This window comes from Hyalella azteca, unplaced genomic scaffold (assembly GCF_000764305.2).
Source record: "Hyalella azteca isolate HAZT.00-mixed unplaced genomic scaffold, Hazt_2.0.2 contig2228, whole genome shotgun sequence".
Classification (NCBI taxonomy): Eukaryota; Metazoa; Arthropoda; class Malacostraca; order Amphipoda; family Hyalellidae; genus Hyalella; species Hyalella azteca.
In genome coordinates, this window is record NW_025932511.1 from 86,585 (window position 1) to 113,291 (window position 26,707).

Sequence of the window (26,707 nt, forward strand, 5' to 3'; positions counted from 1 at the left end):
ATACCTCGAAATTAATGAAGCTATTAGTCAGAAACGTGGTTAGAAAAAGAAAATTATCTTATGTACTGTACTGTGCATTTATCTGGCTTGACGATAATTAGCCAAATTGAACACGTTTTATTTTTCCCTCTCATTGGAACATTTTGACACTTTTCTTTCCCTGTGTTTGATAATCTTGACACTGTTTCCGTTTTTTATCACAGTGTGGCATTTCTTCCCCTTCGCTCAATCTGAGGAAGCCACGGAAACAGGTCATCTTCCTCTTGCTTATTTTCGTACATGCTTGCATATTGCATGATCTAACATTTCGGGGAGCATCACTTGTTGCGGCTGAGCAGATAGCTTTTTGTCCGAATAAGGGACTCCAGTACCTTAGTTGAAATTTTATTTCGTTGCTTGTTTTACACATAGGTGACTTGTGAAAACATTCGCTCCACGAATTCATTGGGGACAGGTCAAAGTAGACAAGTGATGCAGTAGGCAGCCAGTTCCATGAATGGATGATGATTTTCAAGATCAGTAAAATGTTGAATATCACCCCAGAATTCAAGTGGCACTCTAGAATTCAAAACCACCAAACAAAAATGGACGTCTCGGACAAATTTACGGCCGGACCTGCGGCCGGTCTCGCGGCCACAGGACTCCAAACATCGAAAAAACCTAGCCAATCAACGAAAACCTCGCAGGTTAGGTCCAGTTAGGAACAAGTTCCATTAAAAACACAAAAATAAACCTAGAAAACCCATAAAAACACTAAGAAAACCTTTCCGGCCGCGGGTCAAGCCGTAAATGTATCCGAGACCTCAAAAATGGTGGAGCTTGCGTCACAGAGATAGGTTCGACAACCTCACTCGGTCCTAGGCTATATCATCACTGATCAGTAATCAATCAAGGATCATCACTCTCGTGCTTATATTGCAATAAGAACTTTTAGTAAATGTTAACAATTAGATCGGGGTTATTTCATCAAGCCGTAAACTTGCGGTTCCAAAAATGGCGGGAAACCTCTAGTCGCGCCGCTCTGAAGGTAATCTATATAATCAATCCCTACGCTGGAGGAAATTCAAACTTCAGAGGTGGAACTTAATGCAGTAAATTTGCAGCAAGTCAGAAAATACCAGAAAAATACCAGATTTAGGCAAATATACCAGACCTAAAATATTCATACCAGACACCTTCTGAAAATACCAGATTTGTGAAATCTGGTATAGAAATATACCATCTGGCAACGCTGTTACTGCGTAGGGATCGTTGTTTTCGTTGAAGGCAATGCCACGCACGCACAGCGTAGACAATATTTCGTGGCCGCTTCAAAACTACGTTGCCATAGCGAATAATTTTGCAATAACATCGAACAGCAACATGAAATAAATGATTCATAGGTTATGAAAAATGCAACTTAGAATGAAGTTGAAGATTTTAATACGATACAAAAAATTCTCATTGAACAGATATAGTGAAAGACTGAGTCACATAAATCAGTGACAAATATAATGATAAGATTTCATTTTACAGATTTTTCTCGGGAATATGAATTGAGCATAATTTACCAGAAGCACTGAACAATTTACGGCACCGTGAACAGCGACCGCTAACTTCTCTCGTTACAAACTGTTTTAACTTATTTTCAACATTCGTTGCAATGTATTAATATTTTAGAATTATTAAAACGATTTTTCAGCAATGCAAGCATGACCAATTTTAATGCATGCGCATAATCCGATTAGTACGTTTCGTATATGTATTTGAGAAAACTTCAGGCTTATTAAAATGAAATATAATTAAAGAATGTGAATAGAGCTTCAATGTTAGGAAATCGAACGAATAGTAGGATTTGTTTCAACGAGAGAACGTCTACGCCGGGAGACACAACTCGCTTGTATTGAGGGCGGCCCAGCGGTTACAGTTCGGATGCCTTCAGCACAGAGCCAATGGGATACAGTTTGGATGCCTTGCTTGGTTACAGTACTAAGATTGGAGCAGTGATTTGCGGGTTTGATTCCAGCACCCTGAGACAGTTCTAGCCAAAATCGAACAGGTAGCAAGGCGGTTGAGCACAAGAATGGATCTGTGAGTTGCGTATTTGAAACCCGCAACAAGCTGTGAAAATTCTGCAATGTTCAGAATCGGTGTCAGGCCTGATGGTCTAATCTTCGACACTGACACCACTATTCTAATGATACTAGATCGATGGACGATGGTTAATTTTCAAATCGGCAGTTTTATAAAAAGAGTCTCATAACAAAATTGACGGATAAATAGACAGAAATATTGTTGACTCGGTTTTCACAAAAAAACACATTCACTTTGTCTAGAAGGTAGCTTTTTCATACACATCGTTGCCAAGACCAGTTCCAGCGGCGTCAAATACCCAGGGGTATTTGCGAGGACATTGAGAGCACGTCACCATGTACCTGAAATAAATCATGGAATATGTTTAAGTATCCATTACCGGTATACATTCTTAAAATCTCGCATTTAATTAAAACATAATAAACCAGAAATTAGGGCAATGCCTGTGATTAAATACATAGATAAACATCTTCCGTATGTGGATTGTACTAACTTTTTTATTACTTTTAGAAATAAAAAATTAAAAGACGTAACTTTTCCTTAATGCGTTTCTTTATTTATGAGTATGAGTACCAGGTAATAGACAATAAACACACGCAACAGGAGAGGTAAGCTCATATATCAAACGACCTAACCTTGTCCCGCCAGCGATCCCATAAGGTTCCGAAAAACGGCCTTCGAGAGCCAGAGGACAAGATCGCGGTGTCTTGCAAGGAGACTTGGGCAGCTGCCGTAGCTTGCAGTCCCAGGGTTCATAGTTCTGCATCTGAGATAGCGGCACAGGAGCACTGATCCACTGCAGTGCCTCCGTAACGGTCGTGTAATGCACGTCAGGACTGCACAACAAACTCAAGTTACTTTCTTTGATAAAAAGCGAGAATATAAATGTGAAATCCCTCTACAAGGGTTTAAATTGCTGAGTGACAACAAAGTGTAACATAAGAGGTGACATTGCAAAAATGTTCACAACGATGCTCAGATTAGAATAAACCCCCAACTACATGGGTTATAGGCATGGTTGAATTAATAATCGTGGGTTATACGTTTGTTTCTCTCTCCTCCATTAGTCATGCACTTACGTTTGAGAGATACGTAATCAGAAGTCATGTTCATCTTGTAAAAGGCATGTAAAAGGCATGTAAAAGGTTTTATGTCAATTTTAAACCGTGCACATCATCAAGTAAGAAGTTGACTAAGAACATATCGGGGCTTATGAAAAGGTTTAAATGATATCTATATCGATGATCACAAGGCAGCTTTTCGTGAATAAAAATTGCAGGAACAGATTTAATCGTTATAATTTCATTATAGACGAGTGGCATGAAATGCAAAAACTATTTCGAAAAAGATGATGAGGGATAATATGCAAGTGAATGGTAAGTAGCCTAGTGTTAGAGATGACCATGTCTGGAGCAATGTTTTGTGGGTTCGAAATCCAGTTTGCTGTGTATATTCTGCATTGTCCGGAATCGGTGACAGAATTTTATTATTATTAGTATCATGATATTAAATTGTCTAAGATCAAATTCCATGAGGAACGATACTGAATGCGCATGACAAATACTGAATTCGTAAATGGTCATACTACATCTTACAGTTACGAAATACATTCACGTCAGGTTATACTTTCGACTCACAGTTCATAATTTTACTCACAGTGACAGCGTATAGTCAATGAAGCGCAGCAGAGCTTTGTGCAGTTCTTTGGTAGCAAACCAGTTGGCAGTCAATGTTAACTGGTAAGGAGCCCTGAGGTAGTAAATGAGATCCAGAACATAGAGTAAATTGAAGAATAATATTGCGATAAAATCAACAAATCTAAGCAAAAATTACCTCAAGAAAACTATTGAGATTTCTTAGAACAAACGTAAAATATCTGGAGAAACCAAAAAAAAAAAAAATAACTGAGCATTTTTTGGAACTTAAAATGAAACTTCAAATTTACATCCACTACATATGCATGCAATACAATGTTTTTTTCCCCATTACTTCACAGAAGCAGCAATAATGAATGACTGGCACATTCTAGACAATCAACTAATCAAGTCAAACTAATGGTTATTTTAATATATCATTATTTCGGGGCAGGGTGGCCCAGTAATTCAGTTTATATTGTGTACCAAGATGAGAGCGATGAGTTGTGTGTTCAATCCCAGCTCCCTGCGACAGTTCTGGTCAAAATCGTAGAGATGGGCGGGTGGTTAAGCAGAGCAAAATTAGAACAGCGACATACATGTTCGAGACCCGCAAGATGCTGTGAAAATTCTGCTATATTTAGAATCGGCGGCAGGTCTGATGGCCTAATTAACGATGAAACCGCCATTATATTACTATTATTTTAAACACTTGCCTGTTGGTATCGTAGTGGTGATGGAAGTCATATTTGAGCCACTCGACAACCTCGTCCTCGGAGTGGTAGAGCAGAGCGCACTGGTCGAGGTAGGGACAGAAGCCTCCTTCCAGGGACTGCCCATAGTGGGAGTTCATAGGAAGCTCCCACACTCCTGCAGAGGAATAGAGGGTATAGTGGTGAGCGGTAGTGAGGGCGGCGTTTAGCGGGATCGAGGGTGGCGTGTTGCGGAATTGAAGGTAGCGTCTACGGGGTTGAGGTGGAGTGTAGCGTAATTGAGAGTGGCGTACGTATAGCGGGATTGAACCTGTAGTCAGTAGTGGAATTGAGGGTGGCGAATAGGGGAATTGAGGGTGACGTATAGGGAAATTGAGGGTGGCGGTGTGGAGGATTGAGGGTGGCGTGAAGGCGGATTGAAACTTGAAAAGTGCACTGCTGGAAGAAAACCAGTTAGCCGTGATAATATGAATTACGTCAAAAAGTTGCAATTCATTAAGTTATCAATATTGAGTCTGAGTTCAAATGACAAAATGCACCGTGCATTTTATACCTGTCTTAATACTCTAAACCTTCATACCTTGTACCTAAGTGAGTGACAATATAAACTACCTAAAAATTTTAAGTAAAACATATTATCTTTTTATTATTATAATAATAATTATTATATTATTTTTATTATTTATTATTATATAATAAATATTACCACTTTATTAATATATAAATAAATTCTCACTGTATTAAGCGAGAAATAATAAGTTTAGAAGGTAGCATCGCACCAGGGAAGGAGTGTGTGGGACAAGTGCCAGCCTTGCACTCGTGGTTGACAGCGAAGTCTAGAGTGTACGGCCACACGGGCATGGCGCCGGGGGTGGCAGTGAGGGACGAGTCCCATACGAAGCCGTAGTCCAGGAGCACCTGTGTCAACAATACAAATTAAGACGAGGGGCTGAATTAAAGTTACTACAAATTAAGACGAGGGGCGGGTGAATTAAATAAAGAAAATTGTGAAGCGACCGTACTCAAATCACTCAGTTCAATAATCCGACTTTCTTAGAATGTAGACCGAATTCTACGTTGTAACTTAATCTTGTATGCCGAATTGCCGATTATTCCACTGAAGAATTTTGCCCAGCTTGCATTTTGTTTCAATTCCTTCCTAAACCATGTAGTCTCAGTCTCGCCAGCTAGCTTCAGAACCTGCACTACACCATTAAAGTGACTACAAATTAAGACGAGGGGGCGACTGAATTAAAGTGACTACAAGTAAAGGCGAGGGGCGGCTGAATTAAAGTGACGTGGAGAAGAACGTGTTAATGTATATAGAATTCTAATACAAAGAGCATGCATATTTTTCTCGGGGGGAGGAGGGAAGGTTTCAATTTATTGTGTAGGGTTTCTCGAGTGATCGGAGAATTATTACCCACTGGATCATTTCCCTTTCTTTCCTACTGTAAATTTAGGCGATAAACAATTACCTCGCACAGCGTGTTTACTCTCATTTCCCATTGTAAATAATGGCATTAAACAATTACCTCGTACCGCGTGTTTACTCTTATTTCCCACTGTAAATTATGGTAGCGAACAATTAATAAATTGTTTACTTATAGAGAAGCAGTGAGGGGATGTAGAAGCATGGGGGGATGCAGCGTGTTTACTATTATTTTCCATTGTAAATTAAGGCAGTAAACAATTACCTCGTACTGCGCATTTACTCTTATTTCCCACTGTAAATTTAGGCAGTAAACAATTACCTCGTCCAGCGTGTTCAATATTATTTCTCACTGTAAATTAAGGCAGTAAAAAATTACCTCGTCCAGCGTGTTCAATATTATTTCTCACTGTAAATTAAGGCAGTAAAAAATTACCTCGTCAAGCGTGTTCAATATTATTCCTCACTGTAAATTAAAACAGTAAACAATTACCTCGTACTGCGTGTTGCGGCCAGGCTTGAGGTGGGGTGCCCGCATGCCGATCACTTCGCTTGGGTCAACGCTCGCCCAGTGCTTGAGGATCTGTCGCATGGACACCATCTCCCCCACCCAGTCATCGACAGTGGCGTCCTCTAGACCTGCTCGGCGGCTGAAAGTGCACGACGATCAAAAAATATTGACATAAATTATTCATGCGTTAGAGCTATTTAACAGAGTATGAAAGTGAACGATTTTCATGTAGAATCTGTATTTATTAATACTACAAAAGTAATTATAGGTATTAACCTGCAAAAAGTTGTACAAAAATACTCGAATAGCAAGAATGTAATGTAACCTACACCATTCGGGTTATTCATATGGCATTTCGGTTTATACTATAATTTGATTAGCTTCGTACGCATGCGTCAAAAGTTTACATTCTTCATAAATCTAATTGATGCTTATAATAACTCACGTAACGCTGCCAGATGCCATCTCATGACCTTTGCTGTAGAAATCTTCGACCAATGAGTAGTCCGTATACTCATGACTCATGAAGAACGTGCCGCGAATTGGGCAACCGTTTGGGTTGGTGCGGTTCTCGAGGAAAATTGAGTTGTACGTCTTGAAGTTCAACGAGTTGACGCCCCCGTCGAAAGTGATGAGTATGATTTGCGGGACCTTGGGGAATTAATATGAATGGGGAATAAATGAATGAATATTAATTAATATGAATATAAATTAATGGGGAATAAATGAGCATCTTGAGGGGGGTTAATAAGGCTTGACTAATAAGGAATAAATGAGAATCATTTATGAGACCTTGGAGAAAGTAATATGGCTTAACTAACATGAAAAAATAGCATAATTTTCACAGGCGGATCTTAAGGTAAGGCCACGGGCAGGCATTGAGCTAAATATGGATTAAATAACAAGTTAAAAAGGTATTATTCACGTGAATTCGACGTCAGGAGCCAATATATCGAATTGAACAATTTGGATAGAAGCTTTCATAGTTTAACATTTTTAGAGCAAATTTAGAGTTACTTAATTACAATTAAAAAAATATAACTCAGTACTCACTGCAGTGAGTGACAGAGAGCGCATTTTCTCGTCGACGAAAACGTGAAGTCACAGACTGACAGACAGACAGACAGACGGACGTGGCGAGCACAATAGTGCATTTTTTCCATAAACGAAAAAATGCGCTAAAAATAATCACCCACATCTTCACATGTTTCCGACGCACCTGTTCGCGAGTGAGGTTACCAGGGATCGCCATGCTGTCGGGTGAACAGAAGCACTCAGGGAGCTTGCATTTCGTGACGTCACATTCACCCGCCGTGTGAGGGTCCTCAATAATTACGGGTGCCTCCGCTGGGGGAAAAATGAAACGTACTACCAATTATTTCGGGGGACTATGTGTACTGTTAATTGACGCGAGAGAAGAAATTCAACGTACTATGAATTATTTCGGGGGACTATGTGTACTTTTAATTAACGCGGGAGAAGAAATTAAACGTACTATCAATTGTTGCGGGGGACTATGCGTACTTTTAATTGATGCGGGGGAAAAGAAAAAGTTCTTCTTCAATTGACGCGGGGAAACAAAATTTGAAAAATTGAAAAAAAGTATATTTTTAATAATTTAAATTAAACGTACTCGTAATTGCTACGATCGCTGTTATTACGGCTCTACCAAAACTACAACCAATCACGCGCTCATAAAAATGATAAAAAAAACTTTCCGAATAGCGATGCACTTTATGTTATTTTGTTCGTCATTCTGATCTAGTTTAGTCCGGCAAAAGGGCATATCATTGCTACGTTTTTGAAGAAATGGACCCATTCATTTTTTTTCTGCACATGATGAGTAAGATATGAATTCGACACTGCCTGCAGTAGATAAGTTATTCGTTTATGTAACGTATAGCATTTACAGTCAATGCTGATATACATGATGCAACTTCCTGGTACAGACAAAAGAACTTGTCTATACCAATTAATAGGTGTGATGAAAACAAAGACTACAATAAAGTTTCTAACTTTCGACTAAAGATGTACAGGGTTATTCTAAATGGCGGATCCAATTTAATAAATTCGTATTTAGTTATGTAAAAATTTAAACGAAAATTTTGTGCACCTATGAAAAGAAAAAGATTAAATTTTTTAACGTATTTAAACGCGGAATTGTGCGGTAGCGGTTGTTGCAGATTTACAGCGTTGAGCGTTGGCTCAACGGTTCAACGGTTGGTTGAATAAGACACGTACGAAATGAAGATCTGGCTCTACACTTCTGGCCACCGAGATCACCTGATCTCGTGTGACTATTTCTTATGGGGTTACGTCAAGGAAGCTGTTTACGTCCCGCCTCTACCAGCAACTCTGTTTACGTCACGCCTCTACCAGCAACTCTGTTTACGTCCCGCCTCTACCAGTAATTCTGTTTACATCCCGCCTCTACCACGTCCCGCCTCTACCAGCAACTCAGTTCAAGTCCCACCTCTACCTGCAACTCTATTTACGTCCCGCCTCTACCAGCAACTCTGTTTACTTCCCGCCTCTACCAGCAACTCTGTTTACGTCCCGCCTCTATCAGCAACTCTGTTTACATCCCGCCTCTACCAGCAACTCTGTTTACGTCCCAACTCTACCAGCAACTCTGTTTACGTTCCGCCTCTACCAGCAACTCTGGTAGACCTGAAGAACCACATCACTGCTACGACGCACTCAGCAACAGAAGATATGCTTTCTCGTGTCCCGCACCGACCAATACCGTTGCATCATATCTCTCAGCTGTTACATTGATTGCGTCAGTCACCTTCAGTGACATCATACTAGCGTCGATTGGACAATCGTGTGTTGGATGAGTTTGGCTACCGTTTAGATGTTTGCCGTGCAGCACAATGGGGACATATTGAACATTTATAAACATGTAAAAAAGTTGAATCTTTCTCTTTTCATTGGTGTACAAATTTTTCATTTCGAATTTTTACCCATGAATAAATACTAATTTATCAAATTGGGTCAATCATTCAGAATAACCACGTATAATTGACTAAGAAACATTTACCAACGTGACACCAGCAGGAATTTTTTCTAATTAAAATATACAATAGAAATTGCTTCACGGATTTAATCAATAACAGTAAATACGCATAAGATACGTATATTCCTCTTCTCGTGTAAATATGTACAGCAAGTCCAAATAATATAAATAAAATGCGATATAAAACACACGAAGTGCAAATTATTACGGGTTTAGATGTAATAGAGAAGTCATAACATAAATCCAATTTTTACATCACTTCTACTTTCATTACTATTTTGAACTTTGCTCTGACAATAATACTTACTTGCCGGTTGAGGTCCACAAAAGACCTTCAAGTGTCGGTCAACGCAAAGTTTTTTGTAGGTGTCGAATAATGACCCAGAAGGGCAAAACTTCAAGAAGGCGATGCTGTTGTCACACTGCCCAATAAATAGCTATTGACGGAGTATCTAATAAATTTTTCTAATTTTCTCGAAGTTAATAATGTTGTGTTTCGCTTTACAATCTGTATTCTTACCAAATAATAAAGCGTTGTTAAATTAAAAAGTTCATATGCATGTATTCAAAACTGCACGAAATTTTCTTCCTCTTCAATCAAGATATACAAATCGAAATTAATAGTGAATGAATAGTTTTTATACCTGATAGAAGCGTACGCAGGCCTCAGGGTTAGGGTCCGGGAAGAGACCGTTGGGAAGCGGGCAGACGAAGTCATCTTGCGCTCCACACCCTGAACCATTAATATAATTAGTGGCTATGCTTCCGTCCGTATTGATCTTTTCCATTTACCATGGAAAATGGATGATAAAAATGAATACTGTTATTTATGAAAATAGTGCTTTTCATAAGAAATAGTGTTATTCATGAAAATGAATGGCGTTTTTCATGAAACTGAATAAAAGGTGCTCGGGTCTTCTTCCGCCCTTTACGAACTAAAGAATATTAACGGTTAATAATAATAATATTACCTATTGTGTTATCACGTATTGTAGAAGAGAGCTTTTCAAAACGCTTTGAATCCAGATGCTGAACACGTCCTCGAACATTGTGTGATTTTTACTGTGTAATTCCTGTTGGCAAGCAAGTCTTTTCATCGAGTTTGTGGGTAAGTGACCGATAAGAAGAATTCTGTCTTTACACGGTTAGGTTGCAATAAGTTACAAGAAAAAAATATTAGAATTTGAGGCTGCAATTGGACTATATCTATTAAGTCTACCTATTGTTGTTGATTCTCACTAGTTACAACTCCAACGCAATATCATTTAAAATCAAGATCTTCCAAGGAATGAAAACCTATGCATCAGCAAATTAATCTTGTTTGACCCACGTAACAAATGAAGGGAACACACTCTCCGTTATTCCAAACTGACCGGAAAATGACAATGCTTAGCCTACGCTTATTTCTTCCAGGAAGTAGCAAGCAGTCTTCGAACAGTCAGTCGTATACGAAAGAATCGATGTCAGTAACTGAACAAAAACTTTCAATTACGCATTATATTTACAGGAAGTAGTCTACATTTTATTGCAATCGTAACTCGTAGGTAGCTTGACCGATACACAGCATAGAGCAGGCAGCGAACATGGAGCTGCCATACGGTCCACTCAAAGGTCAACTGGTCAACGCAACGCTCTCACTCTCAAGACCTAAATAAGATCGGGATTTTCACTCACTGATAACCCACTCAGCCCATTTGAACAGAATACAGATCAGTGACGACATTTGAGAGCTTTAATTTTGAGGGTGTTAAGGTAAAGCTGAGAGTGCAGGAGTTACAAAGTGCTAACCACAGTGTCAAAAACGTAAAAAATCGTACTGCGTTCAAACTGAAATGCTGAGCTTTGTTGCGTTATGGCTCAGCTAATAATAATAATTTAAGAAATGTTGATAATAGTGGTTTTAAGAATTCAAGAACACGAACTTCGAATAACTTTGTAATTATGATAATTATAGAACGTACCAAGTATCAAAGAAAAAAGAATGAACTGCAACACGCAGAGCACTGCCCCGGCGCAACTTAACTCCATGACTGCTGCCGACGTTGTGAGAATGTGAGCTACTGGAGGTGGAGTAACTGGACTACTGAGTTGGTGAGTTTGGACACTGGTCCGCCTCCGTGCGGTGCTGTCGAGATTCGAGTGAACTAGGCTGCTTGGATCAAATGTCAGTGGATGATCGCGAGTTACGTAGCGATCACCGGGTACGCAGCCGTGCACCACCAAATTTGTGCACTAATCAGCCTTGAAAGGAACGCCTAGTATATTTCCGGATGACCACCAATCAGCCGCGGATTAAGCCACCCGTAGGTAAGCCCGTACGTCTCGGACAAAATTACGGCCGAGACTCCAAAATCGGTGAGCATAGATTAAATATTAGGAGCTTCACGCAACCACATTCTGAAGCGAATAGCCCAGAGAGTAATGGTTGTCCACCACTAAACGTTGCATCGAATCATCACTTCATACCCTGACTTTAGCTAAACTGTAACTTGCGGACAACGGACTGCGACCAAACAGCCCAGCTCGCCAGTGTAACTATCTGCATCCTGCCGTGCACCACCAGACGGCCACTTTTAGCTCACAACATCCGGAGTTAGGTTTCAGAAAGCATGGTTATGTTCAAAAATCTATCCTCCTTCGACGAGCGACTTCCGCAGCTTCGCTAAATTACGAAACTTTTAGCTCACAGCATCGGGTGGATAGCTAGAGGTCAGCATAGCCCAAGTCCACAGTGCGATTCATATACCTTCCCGAGCGTAACGCAGCCGGTCATCTTGACGGCTTTTGACACAAAGCGCCCACCACAACAGCGCCATTCAGTCACAGGCCGGAGCGCATATAGGCCGGAGCGCAACAGGCCCTACCGCAACAGCTACTCCTCCTAACGTAACCTAACCTAACCTGCGCCGCCTGTTGCGGTAGGGCCTGTTGCGCTCCGGTCGGTTGGGCTCCGGCGCTGTGAAGCAGTGGCTGTGTTGTGCAAAGCGGATTTACTGTTAGCCGGAGTTACCCACAGATCATTGATCTGAGGCTATGTGTAGATATTGCATGCTGATGGTTGGCGTTAGGTCCAGGGCCTGTTTACGAGTCAATTTTATTACGTACGGCTGCGCTTCCACAGCATCTGGGGTTAGGTTTCAGATAGCATAGTTCTGTTCCAAAATTTATCGTCGTGCGACGCGTGGCCGTTCGACCATAGGCTAATTCGACACACGGGATAGATACGGACGGCTCCGGCGCTCTCCGTCCGGGTGGTGTAAAAATTTTGCGCGTATTGGCGGACGATGCTGGGCCATTCTACATCAGGCTATTTTCCTGTGTGCTGATTGATCTAATTCAATGGATGTGATCTGTCTGCCGGCTTGCGGCTGATAATTTTACAGTCAAAAAGTGTTAAGTCCCGTTTACACTAGGGGCAACGACATGGGCGGTGAGGCTCTTGCTGCAGCGCCTCACCGCCCCCAACCGTTCACACTTAATTTTGTACACGATAGCTCAAGACAGCGCGCTTTGAAGATTAGATGCCAGTTAATAAGACGTTAGTGGAGATGGATATAACCGAATTTGAGCTCCAGGCCATTGTACTTGGGTGTGTTGCTGTTAAGATTCACACAAACACGATTTATACAATTACATAAAAAATTACCAGTTGCGAATGCATCAGACTTTCAAAATTATACTAGACTGCCAGTGGACTTGTTTGACAGTCTGCTAAAGAAAATAATGCCACTCATCCAGAAGCAGGATGAATGAATTGAGATGAGTTGCAATGAAATTCGCTAATCACGAAGGAATTGTGAACGCAACGTATAGATTTTCTTGCGAACCTCGTCAATGAAGACTTGTACACAAAAGTATTTTAAAACTTCAACTATTTTCATCAGAGCTTGTTCTTTTGTATTTCGACTTCTATACTCCTTTGACTGAAATCTCTACAGGCAATCATGGTCTCTATAAATATCAATTAGCTACTCCACTAGAGAGTGAGTCTAAACAAAGTGTGGCGTTAGTTGCCATAGTGAAGGACCAGCGTATACAAGCAACCTCGCTAGACCACAGACAGCCGTCTACTGAGTGCGGCAGCGGCGCTTGTGTTGCATGAGGCAGGGCGACTGTGAATCGCTATAGCTCGTCAATCGCTTCGTTGCCCACAAGAAGCGCGGGTCTCAGAGGGGCGGTGAGGCGCTTGACGCCCGTGTGTTGCCCCTAATGTGAACGGGCCATTAAGAGGCTACGTTCTTGAGGGAAGGGATCATGATAGTCCATTCGATGTACGTCAGTGGTGGTCTCCGACAGGCGTACCATGCAAAAACTTATTCGCTATGTTTGACGTGAAACATTGATTATTTGTGCTCACTTACAAAATCGGAACAGGCAACAAAATAAATTTCCTGAATGTCAATGTTGAAGACTGGAATATCGGAACAAAACTGACCGAAATCGGACAGTTTTCCTAAAATCGCGGGTAAGAACGGTCATTTGACACGCGATTTTTAAAAATCACGGGTGAAATAGGACGTTTTTTTTATTTTTTATTTTCGAAAGTTGGAAGAGTGGACTTTAGTATACCAGAAGTCCACCAACAACGACATTATTTCAACGCACGAACTGAATGCCTCCAATGATAGACAGCACCATCACGGCAATAATCTATCGCAGTCATAAAATATCGTCCATTTGTCAGTTATTTCAAGACAGAATCTTTAAACTCGAAAATTTTTTTATTAAAAACGGTTAGTTTTATTCACTCATCGACAATATTCATTTTTTATGCCGAGCCACTACTCTAAAAATTCAGCAAAAAAAATAACAATCAAGAGACCTGCCAGCGTGATGCAAGAAATCCCGAACTACCGCAAGTCCATCACGTTTACTCTCAAAATCCATTTACCTTTGCATACAAAACTAAGGCACGAATCCTGGAGCAAAATTAGCAAATAATCAGAGACTACGTCAGAGGAACAACATTAGACCACCCGTTTATCAGTATTCTTCAACAAAAATGCTCTACCGCAATAAGCACAATCAAAAAGTGACAAGGAACAACACAGATCCAGGAGTACCAAACCTGAAGCAAACAAATGTAAACAACTACATCTGCAAGCATGGGAAGTGCAAGCCCCGCAATCGTTCGTATATTGGCATGACTACAACGGCCATATTAATTAAGACGGCTAACAATGCATCTATTTTCTGGAGGACCAAAAACGCGTACCATGGACAACCACAGTACCAAATTAACCAGACAAGAACTTGAACAGAATACAAAATACATGAATGCATACTTAACAAACTACAAATATTGGAGGCAATTCTAATTCAGAGTAAAAAAATCCACGCCTAAACAACCAATCAACTGGATCTCAACGCACTTGGACACTTCACAATTGGAACGACTGAACAGTGGACTGTACAGGAGCCGTAATCATGCTTCATTCACCACTTCAATTCAGTCTCATACCAGCAGCCACTCTGGAAGCATCCCGTTCAATCAGCGATTAGAGTTTTTATCCTGAACATGCTGCGTGATAAGTGAAACGCTGCAAACTCAACGCTGTGTTTCACAAAGCTTCCATTTCCACTGATCACAGATCGATTAGAGGCCCGGGTCTACATCTATGATCTATTAGGATCACGGTAGAGGATCTGTTGGGATCAAACCAAGCTAGATTCTTGCGAAACCAGAAGGCGTTCCAGGAATTCGCTTCAGTACATTCATCGAATAATCAATTTGTTACCGTTCTAATGAAATTAAAAAGTATATTTTACTCTGATATAGATAGCGTTTTCCGAGAAGGAATCACTAGTGTCCTTAATTTCATATTTATTCGCGGGACTCCTCAGCTGTTCCCTGTTACCATTACGCTGATGCTTGGTGCAAATTCCTGCCTGTATTTCTCCGACCTTCATTGGACATCGCATCGGTTTTCATCTTTCGAAACCTCTCGTGCAGATAACGTGCCTAATGCTACCTTCCTGTCCGATGTTGCGGTTTTCGAGCTTAGAACCTCGGGCATGAATAACGTGTGTAAGATGCATCAGTTGAGCTCTGCTAGGAGTAGTCTAATCAACAGAACGGTACTCGAGCGAAGACTTCGTACCGACGGCAGCTGATCCTAAGTACGCAGGTTGGCTGAGAGTAACCTATGTGCGTAGAGTGCCTACTCTACCCAATTTAAATGCTCATTGTTCGAACATTTCGCCGCCGAGGTAGAATTTAGAGCAGAGCCAGTTTCCATCCTGCTTTTTGTATATTTTGGGCCGATTGGCACCATTCTGTGTGGTATTCTGCTGCACTGTCTTTGCGAATGCTAGGCGGAGGATTAGGCATTTCATAGTTACCCACGTCAACGTTGGTATAATGAACTTAAATGAAGGTTCGTGGGAACGCACTCCTTCGCTCCACGTTCGACCCCGTGAGACACTTGAAGTGGGCAGAATAGAATAGAATAGAAGTGTCGGCGTTGAAGAAATAGGCCCATGGCCTGTTGCCGATTCTTGAACTTTTCGTGACTTCATTCACAAGGGATCCGGTCTTTGGAACCCGATCTTTCCATAACTGACGATTGATTGAGATAGCTGCTGGACTTATTGCCTGCTCCGTAATTTGCTAGGCATTTTAAAAAGTTCTCGGTAATCTTAAGCAGTTACGACGCCAGACTACTTTTCATTTAAGTAGTGTGGTTTTCAGGCTTTGGAACACGGCATGAATAACTTTGAAAAGTTTCTCCAGTTGAGCTTTGCCCGTTTCAGTCTGTCCACATGAGTGGATCTCAAACGATGGCTGCAGTCAAACAAATCTTGTAGCGATTCCTGCACCAATTTTTGTTTTGTCAATGGCTTGGCGCTGCACTAGTGTGCTAAGCACGCAAGTTTGCAGAGTAGGAACTGGTGAGCGTTTAGGTTTCTCACTTCTTCCATATAATTCTGCGGTCCCATTGCTTGAAATTTTCGCAGTCCTGGTAGACTTCTAGGCCCAGTTTATTTTCCGACTTCTTTTATCTTCCGATATCTTTTGTCCGATTGACAACATTCTGCAAGACATTAAGCTGCTATGTCTCGGCGCATGCTAGGTTAGGGTTATGTAATTCATTGCTAACCACGCTGAGAAAGGCGAGGTCAGTCAGCGCGTACGCTTTCGCTCCATGCTGGTTCGACCAACTCTGTTGAACCGTTCGCTGCACGTTTCACCGTGTGAGCCACCTTAAGTTGTAGAATGGTTTCATAGAAAGTCCTCTCTAGGAACAGAAACGAGAGATCAATCTCTGCTTGGGGGTGACGCGCATGATTTGCTCACTGGTTGAAAAGCAATTTATCCAGTACTAAGGGACACTTAGACATACTGAATAGTGCTGAAAATGTTTATTTTGATATTGATGAATTTACTTGCAAAACCAAAAGTTATATACGTGTTATCCGTTTAGCAAAAGATTGCTGAACACGCCAAAATACCGGACTAAGTGCCTGCTAAACGGGTAGGGTTTGTGCAAAGGAAAATGCCTAGTTTATGCACATTTTTTCGTTTACCATGGTCTTCAATGGACAATAGAGACTTATCAATTATAAGATAATGTAGGAACGGTTTAAAACTTGTCAGATATAAGAAGAAATGCTTAGCATTTCTTAGTTTTTTCAAATTTTATTTAGATGCTAATGCAAATGTCTATAATTATTACACGTTCATTCTTCACCAACTTATGAGACGAATGTTTCCAAAGTCGGGTTAGGAAATGAAGGTTGTGACAATTCACATGTTAGAAATCCTATCCGCCTATTTAACGTTATGAATTTAATTAGTGACTTGTCAGTCCGAGATCCTGACTGCTTTGATAATGATTAATTAAGGGCCTGCATTGGTAGAAAAATACTTAAAGCAAATATAATATAATATAATATTTAGTCTCGAAAACCTTAATTCTTGTAGTATTCATGGCAGGATTCAACTGACGTAATTTAACTATTTATTACGTACAAGCACGCTGAAATTTTACCGTGTTACAAGTTACTATTTTATGTTAATGTGTTATATTCACATGCATATTTACTGGATATGAGAGTTGCGATTAGATTATTTACACGAGAGTAAATGGAACTGAACCCTAAAATTGATTATTGATTATTTGGTTATTTACAAGCAACAATGATTACTAAAGATTGATAATGTAAGCCTAATGAGAAATAATGTGTGAATTCACGCGCAAGTGCCTTTCTAGCACATATCAGCCAAATCACTTGATTAAGACATTATTTCTTCCACATACGGTAATTCTGCTGACTCATTACTCGAGGTTTTAGAAGCCAATGCAGACCCATGGCCCAATTTCTTTCCAGATTTTTGTCCACTTTTCGGCAGATTGGCCACATTCTGTTGCTCAATCATCCCGTGTGCAGATTGATCAGACAATTCATTGTTACTCAGGACAACGTGGATAGGAAGGTTCGTCTGAATGCACTCCTTGCCTGCTCTGTGTTCCTCCGTGTTGGTCAAATGAAGAGGCAGGGCAGTTTCATCAGTGGTCGTCCCCTGGAAAGTAAACTAGAAAAAATTGTTAATTCGTAAACTATGTTGCAGGAAAAGGTTACATGAGAAATTCGTTGTATGCTATCGATTTAGATCTTAGACCATCGTGTCGTCATACACGTCAAGAAGCGGCAAATGAATTTGTGCGTTTGAATTTTGAGCTCACTCCTGCCAAATCTGTTAACTAACCCAAGGTAGATAAAAGCGAATCCAGAAGGCGGTCCAAGAATTGGCTTCAGTTCAATTCTCTATTAATCGGCTAGTTGCTGTTGAAATGGATGCCAACCGGTAAAATGTAGATGGCGTTTGGTGAGAAGGAAGAACTAGTCTTCTCAACTTCATAGTTGGCTGAGGCTGAACTGAGGTCTAATTAGTAGGAATTTGTGTGCGTTTGGGGTCATATAACTTCTTCCATTCAGTTCTTCGGCACCATTGCTCGAACTTTTCGCGTCCAGGCAGACCCCATCTATTATAATTATTTCCCGATTTTTGTCATTTTTTCCCGCAGTTAGGCAACATCTTACAGCTCTATCTTCACTAAAATCTGCTAGAAAGCACTAATTGGAGATAAGGCAATGCATCGTTACCCACATCCATGGTTGAATTAATACAAGCATGGTTGAATTAATACAACCATGCCCACATCAACGAGGGAAGGAAGGGTACTCTGAATGCACTTGTTTGTTACATGTACGACAGCGTTGGCCACATAATGGAGTGGTTTCATCGAAAGTCATCTTCTGGATGGGAAACTATAAAAAAATGGAAGTAAAATTCGTATTCCAAGTTGCTGGCAAGGATTTCAGGAGTAATTTCATTGGAAAATGTCGAATTTGATCGATTCCAGGATTATTGTATGATCGTATTCCCTTGATCTATTACTTGAGTGAAAAACATTTTTACGACGCTCTCTAAACCTTGAATGATCCTTCTAGGGGCGTCTGAAGGAAGGGCATGAGATGGGTGAATGATTCAAGCTCACTGTCAACGTGTACTTCTTTGTGACTAATTCCAAACTCGGATATTCACTAAAATTATGTGAAGAGTTAAGGGGTGGACATAATCCTGTCATAGCGGTCAGAGATTGGATCGGATGATCGATCGTATGAATTAGTTAGTCTCCTCCCAGTTATGTAAAGGGAATTGTGAAAATGACCTCGCTTTCAAGTTAATCATATTTATCATTAAAACCTATAAATCATGACATTCTCATCGTATTGACTTCATAAATGATATCTTGAAGAAACTGAAGTTGAATTTATGGAATCGCTAGTTTTAGTGTAATAAATATTACGAAATTCTATTTTCTTTACTGAAGGTATTCTGAACCCATTGAAAAGATAGCATTCATAAGAAACGTATGATGGATCAGTTTCAAACCGCACGATCATACCTCATAACATTTGAAAGGCAAAACGTTAATTCGTAAATTTTAAGGTAAATTGATATGAATCGTCCCTTTACCATTTGAATAAATAGATAATATTAAAAAACCTATATTCGTTTAAAATAAATTAGCATTCTCTGGTCCTCGATCGAAATTATATGAAAGAACAACTTCCGCCCAGCTAAAGTGCTAAACCAATAAATTACCAGTAATGCTGTAAAATATCGATCGCAATTTATTAGCTGCTCTGAATTGCTGCAGATAGATGTCTGGAAAAGACTCAATGAATTTAATTATTAATTGGAGGTAATTGTGCGTATAAACCATAAGGTTGTTCAGGCTATCAAATTTATTAAGAATTTTGTAACTCCGTAAGTCAATCAGACTGATTTCCTTGTAAAATTCAACGAGGAATCTGTTGCTATGTATAGCTGAGCGAGTGTTACGAGGGTTAGTCCAGCCCCAAGTGAGTAAATCAAAAGTTCGCTCTGCGGGGTTTATTTCGGTGGAAGATAGTTCAATTGAACCCTAAAGCTTGTCTTCGACGTCAGATTTTGCAAAAAAAAAATGTGCTTCTGATCTTGGAATGGCCCATGGAACAATCAGGCTTATTTATTCCTTTAGTCGTATTGGCTAAGTAATAACGTCAGCTAGCAAAACTTTCCCTTTTTGAGGTCGTTAGTTTAATCGAATTGCCGTTTCGATCAATAATTCGAAGCATGAGATGAGTAAATTTCCTGTTCCTCCCAATTCAGTTCGCCATCTCGATCGGTGTGCCTGACTGCCGCCGACGTTGTCAGCTATAGAACCGCCTACGCTAGATGCTGTCAGAGTGAACTAGGCTACCAAAACCATAAATTCGTTCCTAATCGCGAGTTTCCGTAGCAGAAAGAAGAATCGAGGTTCCACGAGTTGACGTTTTTCTACTTCAAATAAAACAACCTCAATATAAAATGAATATTTGAATACCACATGAATGCAGTAAACGCATATAATTCATTTTTAACAATATAATAAGCCCCGTGTAACTGGAGTCTTTTAAACTGACGAGATCAACTTAACCAAAGAGAGAATTGTATACGAGATTTATTCGGTCTGGATGAGGTTAAACATTGATTTTGTGTACGTTAAGAGTCGCAAAACTGCGGATTAGCAAAGCATAGTAATGTCGGCGCCGAAGAATATGCCAGATGTGGCCTGTCGCCGATTCTTGTACTTTTCATGACTTGTCCACAGGAGGTATAAAAATGGGTCCTTCGACCGGATCTTTTCAAACTGACGATAGCTTGAAATAGCTTCTAGACTTCCATCGAGTTCGATATGGTGCTAGGCAATTCAAATCTGAACATATAATTCTCCATAGCTTTGTCTAGTCTGTTCTTGACAAGTTTATACTCGGAGCGTCAAAGATGTAAACGGGAGGCTGTTCCACATGTCGGTTATTCGAAGCGAGAAGAAATGTCGCGTGGATGCGTTTCAGCCCAGTTTTTTTAGTTAATAGCCGTGGCCCCTGGTGTGCCCTTAACATCAACCGTTAGAGTGTACTTGCATATTTCAACGAGGTCCCCACGCAGACGTCGATAACAAGAGGCTTGGAAGCTTCATAATCTCTCTTCACAGGACCAGCTCTTCAAGCCTGGAATTATCCTTGTTGCAAGTCTTTGACCACTCTCTACTCAATTTTTCTCCTTTTCAAGTTTCGGTGATCAGACTGCGTTTCCAAACTCTAGGTTCGGGGGCACGACAGCAACGAACAACAGCTTAATACATCGCTTCTGCATATAGGAACTCGTAAGCGCATGTGATCAGTCCAAAAAGTTTGTTTGATTTATTACTTTATTAGCTTGCGTTTCAACATGCTGTTTGATTTATTAGCTTGCGTTTCAATATCCTAAGCAAATTTCAGCTCCTTGTCGACAAAAACTCTCAACTAGCAAAACTTTCCCTAAAAAACTAAAAAGCAAAAACTAAAACTAAGCAAAACTTTCCCCAAAACTAGCGTTAAGGGGACCGCCCTAGCTAAAATTTGAAAATTTTGAGTTTTTCTGTTTCTTATCTCATCTTAAAGGTTGTTTTCTTGCGCATCGAACGGTATAAGTATCGTCCCTGTACGTCGAAAAATGACTTTGTGACAGCTCCTCAAAGGGAGGCGGGTTTTAGGTCCCTTAACAAAACTCTACGAGGATAAATGACGCGCTGGTCACTCCACAAAGGAAGGCCTGGCATTAAGCAGCCAATCATGGCACTAAAGGGGCATAGTCTTGTTTGAAAGAGCACTTTCTTACGCATCGATTGGTGGTACAATCTCACGGCAAATCTATCTCCTCCTACAGTTTTCAAGCTACAGCAATGAGACATATACCATTCGATTTGTAAAGACCAGGCCTATCGACTCTAACATCACTTTTTTGAATTTCGGTCTGGTTCGTTTTTTATATGGGGGAGAAGGGGGGGGAGGGGTGAAAAATGAGAAAAATAGAAAAAAACGCAATAAAAAAAACTAGATGGAAAATGGAAAAAGTGATGTTAGAGTCAATAGATATGGTCTTTACGAATCGATTGATACGTGTCTCGATGTTGTAGGATGATATTTGTGGGAGGAGATAGATTTTCTAAAGTACCCCTTTTTAGCCGTTTTCTATGAATTTCACGTTTTCTATCAATTTTTTTGAAAAATTCATAGGAGCAAAATTTTTTTTTTACATTTTACGTATGTATGTGAAGTTTCATGACAATCGGATAATAACTGTAGAAGTTTTCGTATGCTAGGGCGGTCCCCTTAACTTAACTGTCAAGTTCGTGTTCAACGTAGAAGAGGTTAGTGGTGCAACATCTACCGACAATGATTGGATAATAAAAGTTTACATCAAGGAATTAATAAAGCGTTTCCAAACGACATAGAAGCCATTCTTATCGTTTATTATAGACTGGGCCAAGTCAATGCAGGAAAACCTTTGCGGCAAAAAACGACATGAAAAAAAATAAATAGAACGATGACTTGTAAATAGGAGTTGTCCTTCCGTTCAAAAGAAGATCCGAAAAATGTTTTGGAAAAAATTAAAACTGGAAATTAAGGTAACAGGGGATTCTAAGGTTTACCAATTAAGATAACTTGTAATAAGTACCTAGCAAAGCCTTTCCTAAAAGATGGTCTTAATGTAAAAAATGATATAATTCAACTATTGAACACTATTCAAACGTGTAGTATCAGATTTAAAACCATGAGTAAAAAGAACTTTCTCGCAGAAAGCGAATGCTGCACTAAGTGAATTCTGAAGTTGAAGCCTCCATAAAATTTAAGGTAACTTTCGATCGAGTATCCAGTTATTAGCATTCTGTAATGAATGGTTATCAGGGAAATGTTTAAAATCAATCGCAAAGCAAAACTTTTAAAATGCTAAATAAAAATTATAACTACATATAGGAATTGCTAGAGAGGGCCCAAATCTGCGAGGAAATGGAAGGAACAAGGAACAATAATTCAAGAATCTTACATTTTTTTGCTCTCACAACAGACTAAATTTCGTCGCTTTTACTTTACTAAAATTTCGAACTAGCGTTTAATACACAAATACATTTCTTTGGTACTACTGTATATTCTCCGAGCTTCCTGAAAATATGGTCTGGTTGTGTTCCTTGATTAGCATGAAAAACTTATGACGAACGTTGGTCTCCTGAAAAATTGTACGAAATATGGAAGAAGCTTTGTAAATTTTTGTTATGTCAAGCTTTACGAAATCTAAAATCGTTGTCACAAGTCTTTCTTGGCGTTAATTAAAGAAGTGATAGATGACAAAAATATAATGCGTCACGATCGTTAAATAAAATACAACAAAGAATATAAATAAAGGAGTAAACGAAAATAGTAATTGAGAAAGAACGCAAAGCATAAAAAACAAGTTCAAGAGAAGACTGGACATACGTTTATAATTTGTCTCAATAACGTGGACGAATTATCGCATATGTAAAACAATGCTTCTCAAAGAATAAGATTCGTTGTTCAGTTTAGCAATCGTTATTGGGAGCCCTTTACTTTTGGCAATAATGGAAATAAGTTGGTTAAATAAACGTTCCAAACAACTGAATTTGAGAGCAGAATTCATCGTCACATTCCAAATGATTGAAGATTTTTGAAAGCCATTCTACTGGCGTGAAAAATCAATCTCGGCTTGGGATTGACGTACGTGCATCAGCTACTCACTTGATGAAAAGCATATATTCAGTACAAAGGGACACTATACATTCTGGATAGTGCTGAAAATTTTCATTTCAAAATTGACAAATATATTTATAAAACCACTTAATTCACACGTTCACATAAATCTTATCGCCCATTCAAAGTCAGCATAGCGGCTTATATAGCGGCTTCAGCGTTTATTAGGCCGTAGGCCTGTCGCCGATTCTTAACATCGCAGAACATCTACAGCTTGTTGCGGGCTCGAACTTCGCAACTCACTGTTTCAATTTTTGCTTTGCTTCACCGTCCGGCCTCCTTGCCGATTCTGACCAGAAACTGGCGCACAGAGCTGGGATCGAACCCGCGCCTCTGCGCCAATCTTGGTACTCTGAACGTTTACCACTGGGCCACCCTGCCTTTAACCACTGGGCCACCCTGTTAATGGCTTGTCAGTCCGAGTTGTTTAAATAGTTAATTAAAATAAAGGCCTGCATTAGTGGTGAAACACTTTACTACAAAATATAATAATTTAGAATTGAGTCTCCAAAACATTAATTCGTGTAAAACACAACATTGAAGGAGTCTACTCACGTAATTTAACTATTTATTACGCGCGAGCACGCTATTATTTTACTGCGATCTATTCTCACACAACGATCGTGTGTTATATTTACAAATATATTTAACATATATGAAAATTGCGACGATTAAGTTATTTACACAAAACAATATGTAACAGAACACTAAAATCGGAATTAATTATTTACAAGTAACAATGATTACTATTAATCATATAAGCCTAATGAGGAACAATGTGTGAATTAACGCGCATGTCAATTCATTGCTCCCATCAGCCAAATCACTTAATTAGACTTTACTTCTTCAGTTTAATTCGGCGGCCCCATTACTCGATGTTTTAGAAGCCAATGCAGACCCAGGGATCAATTTCTTTCCAGATTTTTGTCTAGTTTTTGGCCGATTGGCCTCATTCTTCAGGGCATTCTGTTGCCCAATCGTCCCGTGTGCTGATTTATCAGACAATAATTCATTGTTACTCAGGACAACGTGGATAGGAAGAAGGTTAGTCTGAAAGCTCTCCTTGTCTGCTTTAGGTTCCACCGTGTTGGTAACGTAGAGGGGCAGGGTAGTTTCATCAATCGTCTTCGCCTGGAATGAAACAAGAAAAAATGGTAAATTCGTAGACTAGATTGCTGGAAAAGTTTCCAGGTGCAACTTCGCTGAAAAATAAAGAGTTGATGGATATTGATTCACGGATAACTACATGGCCGAACATGATTTGATATATCATTTGAGTCATACAAATTAACGAGTTATCTGATCCCTATATATTTATCGAAAAAGGAAGCGTAATGATGCGTGCGTGAAAGAAGCAAAAACGACGCGCGAAGAGAGCACTAATTAGTCTCACATATTTCAAGTTTTTAGGTTGAACATAACGCCTCCATGTGAGCTTCGATAGCTTAGTTCATATACAGTGGGGGGAAATAAATATTCGTACACTTGAAAAATCGTATTTTAATGTATGTAAGTACACAAACTTAACAGGAAAAGTGATTCGAATTATGTATAGAGACGCATAGTATTCAAAAATACTATCAAAAGAAATCAAATCTCAATGCAACAAAAAACAATGCAACATGTTCACTTTTCGGGATGCGTCTCTATACATAATTTAAATCACTTTTCCTGTTAAGTTTGTGTACTTACATACATTAAAATACGATTTTTCAAGTGTACGAATATTTATTTCCCCCCACTGTATTAATTACGGATACGGTATTCAGTTCGTTTTATACAAGACACAGATTTCGAACTCCGACTCATAGGATCTAACAACCTTTAATTTTAAACTCGGCACTATACCTCTTACAAGCATTTTAAAAACCCTTGTTGAACGTAGAATTAATAATCAATTTAATGTAATAAAATATATTCATACATAGATTCCGCGCATGCATGAGCTCTCTTGTCACGTGTACGTCTATTTGACAAGTTTTGTTGTCGGACATTCATGCAAATTGAGTAAAGTGCTGAGGAGATTCAATAATCTTCTTTCTGAGGACAGAAATTTTTAATAAAACAGTGATCGCATGAAATCTTTCGTATTTCATAATAAAAGAGAGGAATCAAGTTAGTTTAAAACAGTCCACACTTAATAAATCACAATAACAAAATGTAAAATCCTAAAAAATACAAGAAAAATCAAAATATTTATCATGTAATATTGGTGAGCAGGCCAATGAGAGGAAAGAAATCTCCCACTGCATGTGAGTTCTGATTGTCTGGCCCCACGTACATAAATCGAGTGTCGCTATATGGGGTTTATTTCGGTGAGAAATGGTTTACTTGAAAAAAAACTAGACTTACTAGAAATGGAAACCCTAAAGCTTGTCATCGACTTCAAATATTCTAAAGATTTTACTGGTGATCGTGGAATGGCACATGGAATGTTCAGGCGAATTTTAATTTTCCCTTCTGCAATCGTACGGTTATGGCTAACTAATAATGTTCATTAGCAAAATTCAAATAATCAAAATATCACTTTTGAAGAAATTTCGTCGAATTGAATTGATGGTTCGATTTATAATTCAAAGAATGTGATAACGAAATGCAGTGGGTAGAAACTAGAATTGAAAATTTACGCATATAATTCTATACATATTTCCATAAAAAGAACGAAGATGGTGAACGGATTTATTTAGTACACGAAACAAAGAACCTACGCCCTTTTTGGAAAGCACGGTTTGATTAGATTTTTTCCTTAAAAATTGGCCCAAAATTCCCGTTTATATTAAAAAAAAGAAGAAATTCTTACCGATTTCTTGTAGTTCTCCAATGCCGTGCAACAGCAGCCGAAGAATGCCACAAGAACGCCGAACACGGCAATAGAAACACAACTCAATATAATTATTGAGATTACTTCCATTTTTAGAAGTCTTCGAAATAAAATTTTTCGAGATATTTATGAGGAAAAGTAGCGTAATTAGCGTCCAATTTGTGATTGTATAAGATAATATTTATGAATTGATTTTCGAAGATTCGATACTAGTTGAATGCACTGCTTTATTTTTCCTCGCAACTTAAAATGATGTCAATATTAATTGCAATTTTATGGCGATGCACTGGGCTAAACTGCAAGGGTGTCAAAACAGTTGATTTTCAACGGAATATGGAGCTTCAACACCAGGAGAACTTTTAACGAAAAGTCCGGAAGAGAGG

The 26,707-nt window shown here is 39.4% G+C and overlaps 2 protein-coding genes across 2 annotated transcripts; both read right to left on the reverse strand.

Moving 5' to 3' along the window:
• Nucleotides 1–1,399: 1,399 nt before the first annotated feature.
• LOC108675203 (chitin deacetylase 1) lies at nt 1,400–11,425 on the reverse strand. Its single transcript, XM_018163195.2, has 11 exons — nt 11,344–11,425; nt 10,027–10,115; nt 9,690–9,804; nt 7,583–7,710; nt 6,809–7,014; nt 6,346–6,502; nt 5,200–5,338; nt 4,424–4,577; nt 3,730–3,822; nt 2,709–2,909; nt 1,400–2,414 (listed from the first exon to the last, which is right to left on the reverse strand). Exons 1-11 carry the CDS (start codon nt 11,408–11,410, stop codon nt 2,312–2,314), a joined length of 1,452 nt encoding a protein of 483 aa, XP_018018684.1. The 5' UTR covers nt 11,411–11,425; the 3' UTR covers nt 1,400–2,311.
• A 12,762-nt stretch (nt 11,426–24,187) lies between these two features.
• On the reverse strand, nt 24,188–26,421 carry LOC125179497. The gene is made up of 2 exons (XM_047885502.1): nt 26,304–26,421; nt 24,188–24,634 (listed from the first exon to the last, which is right to left on the reverse strand). The coding sequence occupies exons 1-2, from the start codon at nt 26,412–26,414 to the stop codon at nt 24,350–24,352; spliced, it is 396 nt and encodes a 131-aa protein (XP_047741458.1). The 5' UTR covers nt 26,415–26,421; the 3' UTR covers nt 24,188–24,349.
• Nucleotides 26,422–26,707: the final 286 nt, after the last annotated feature.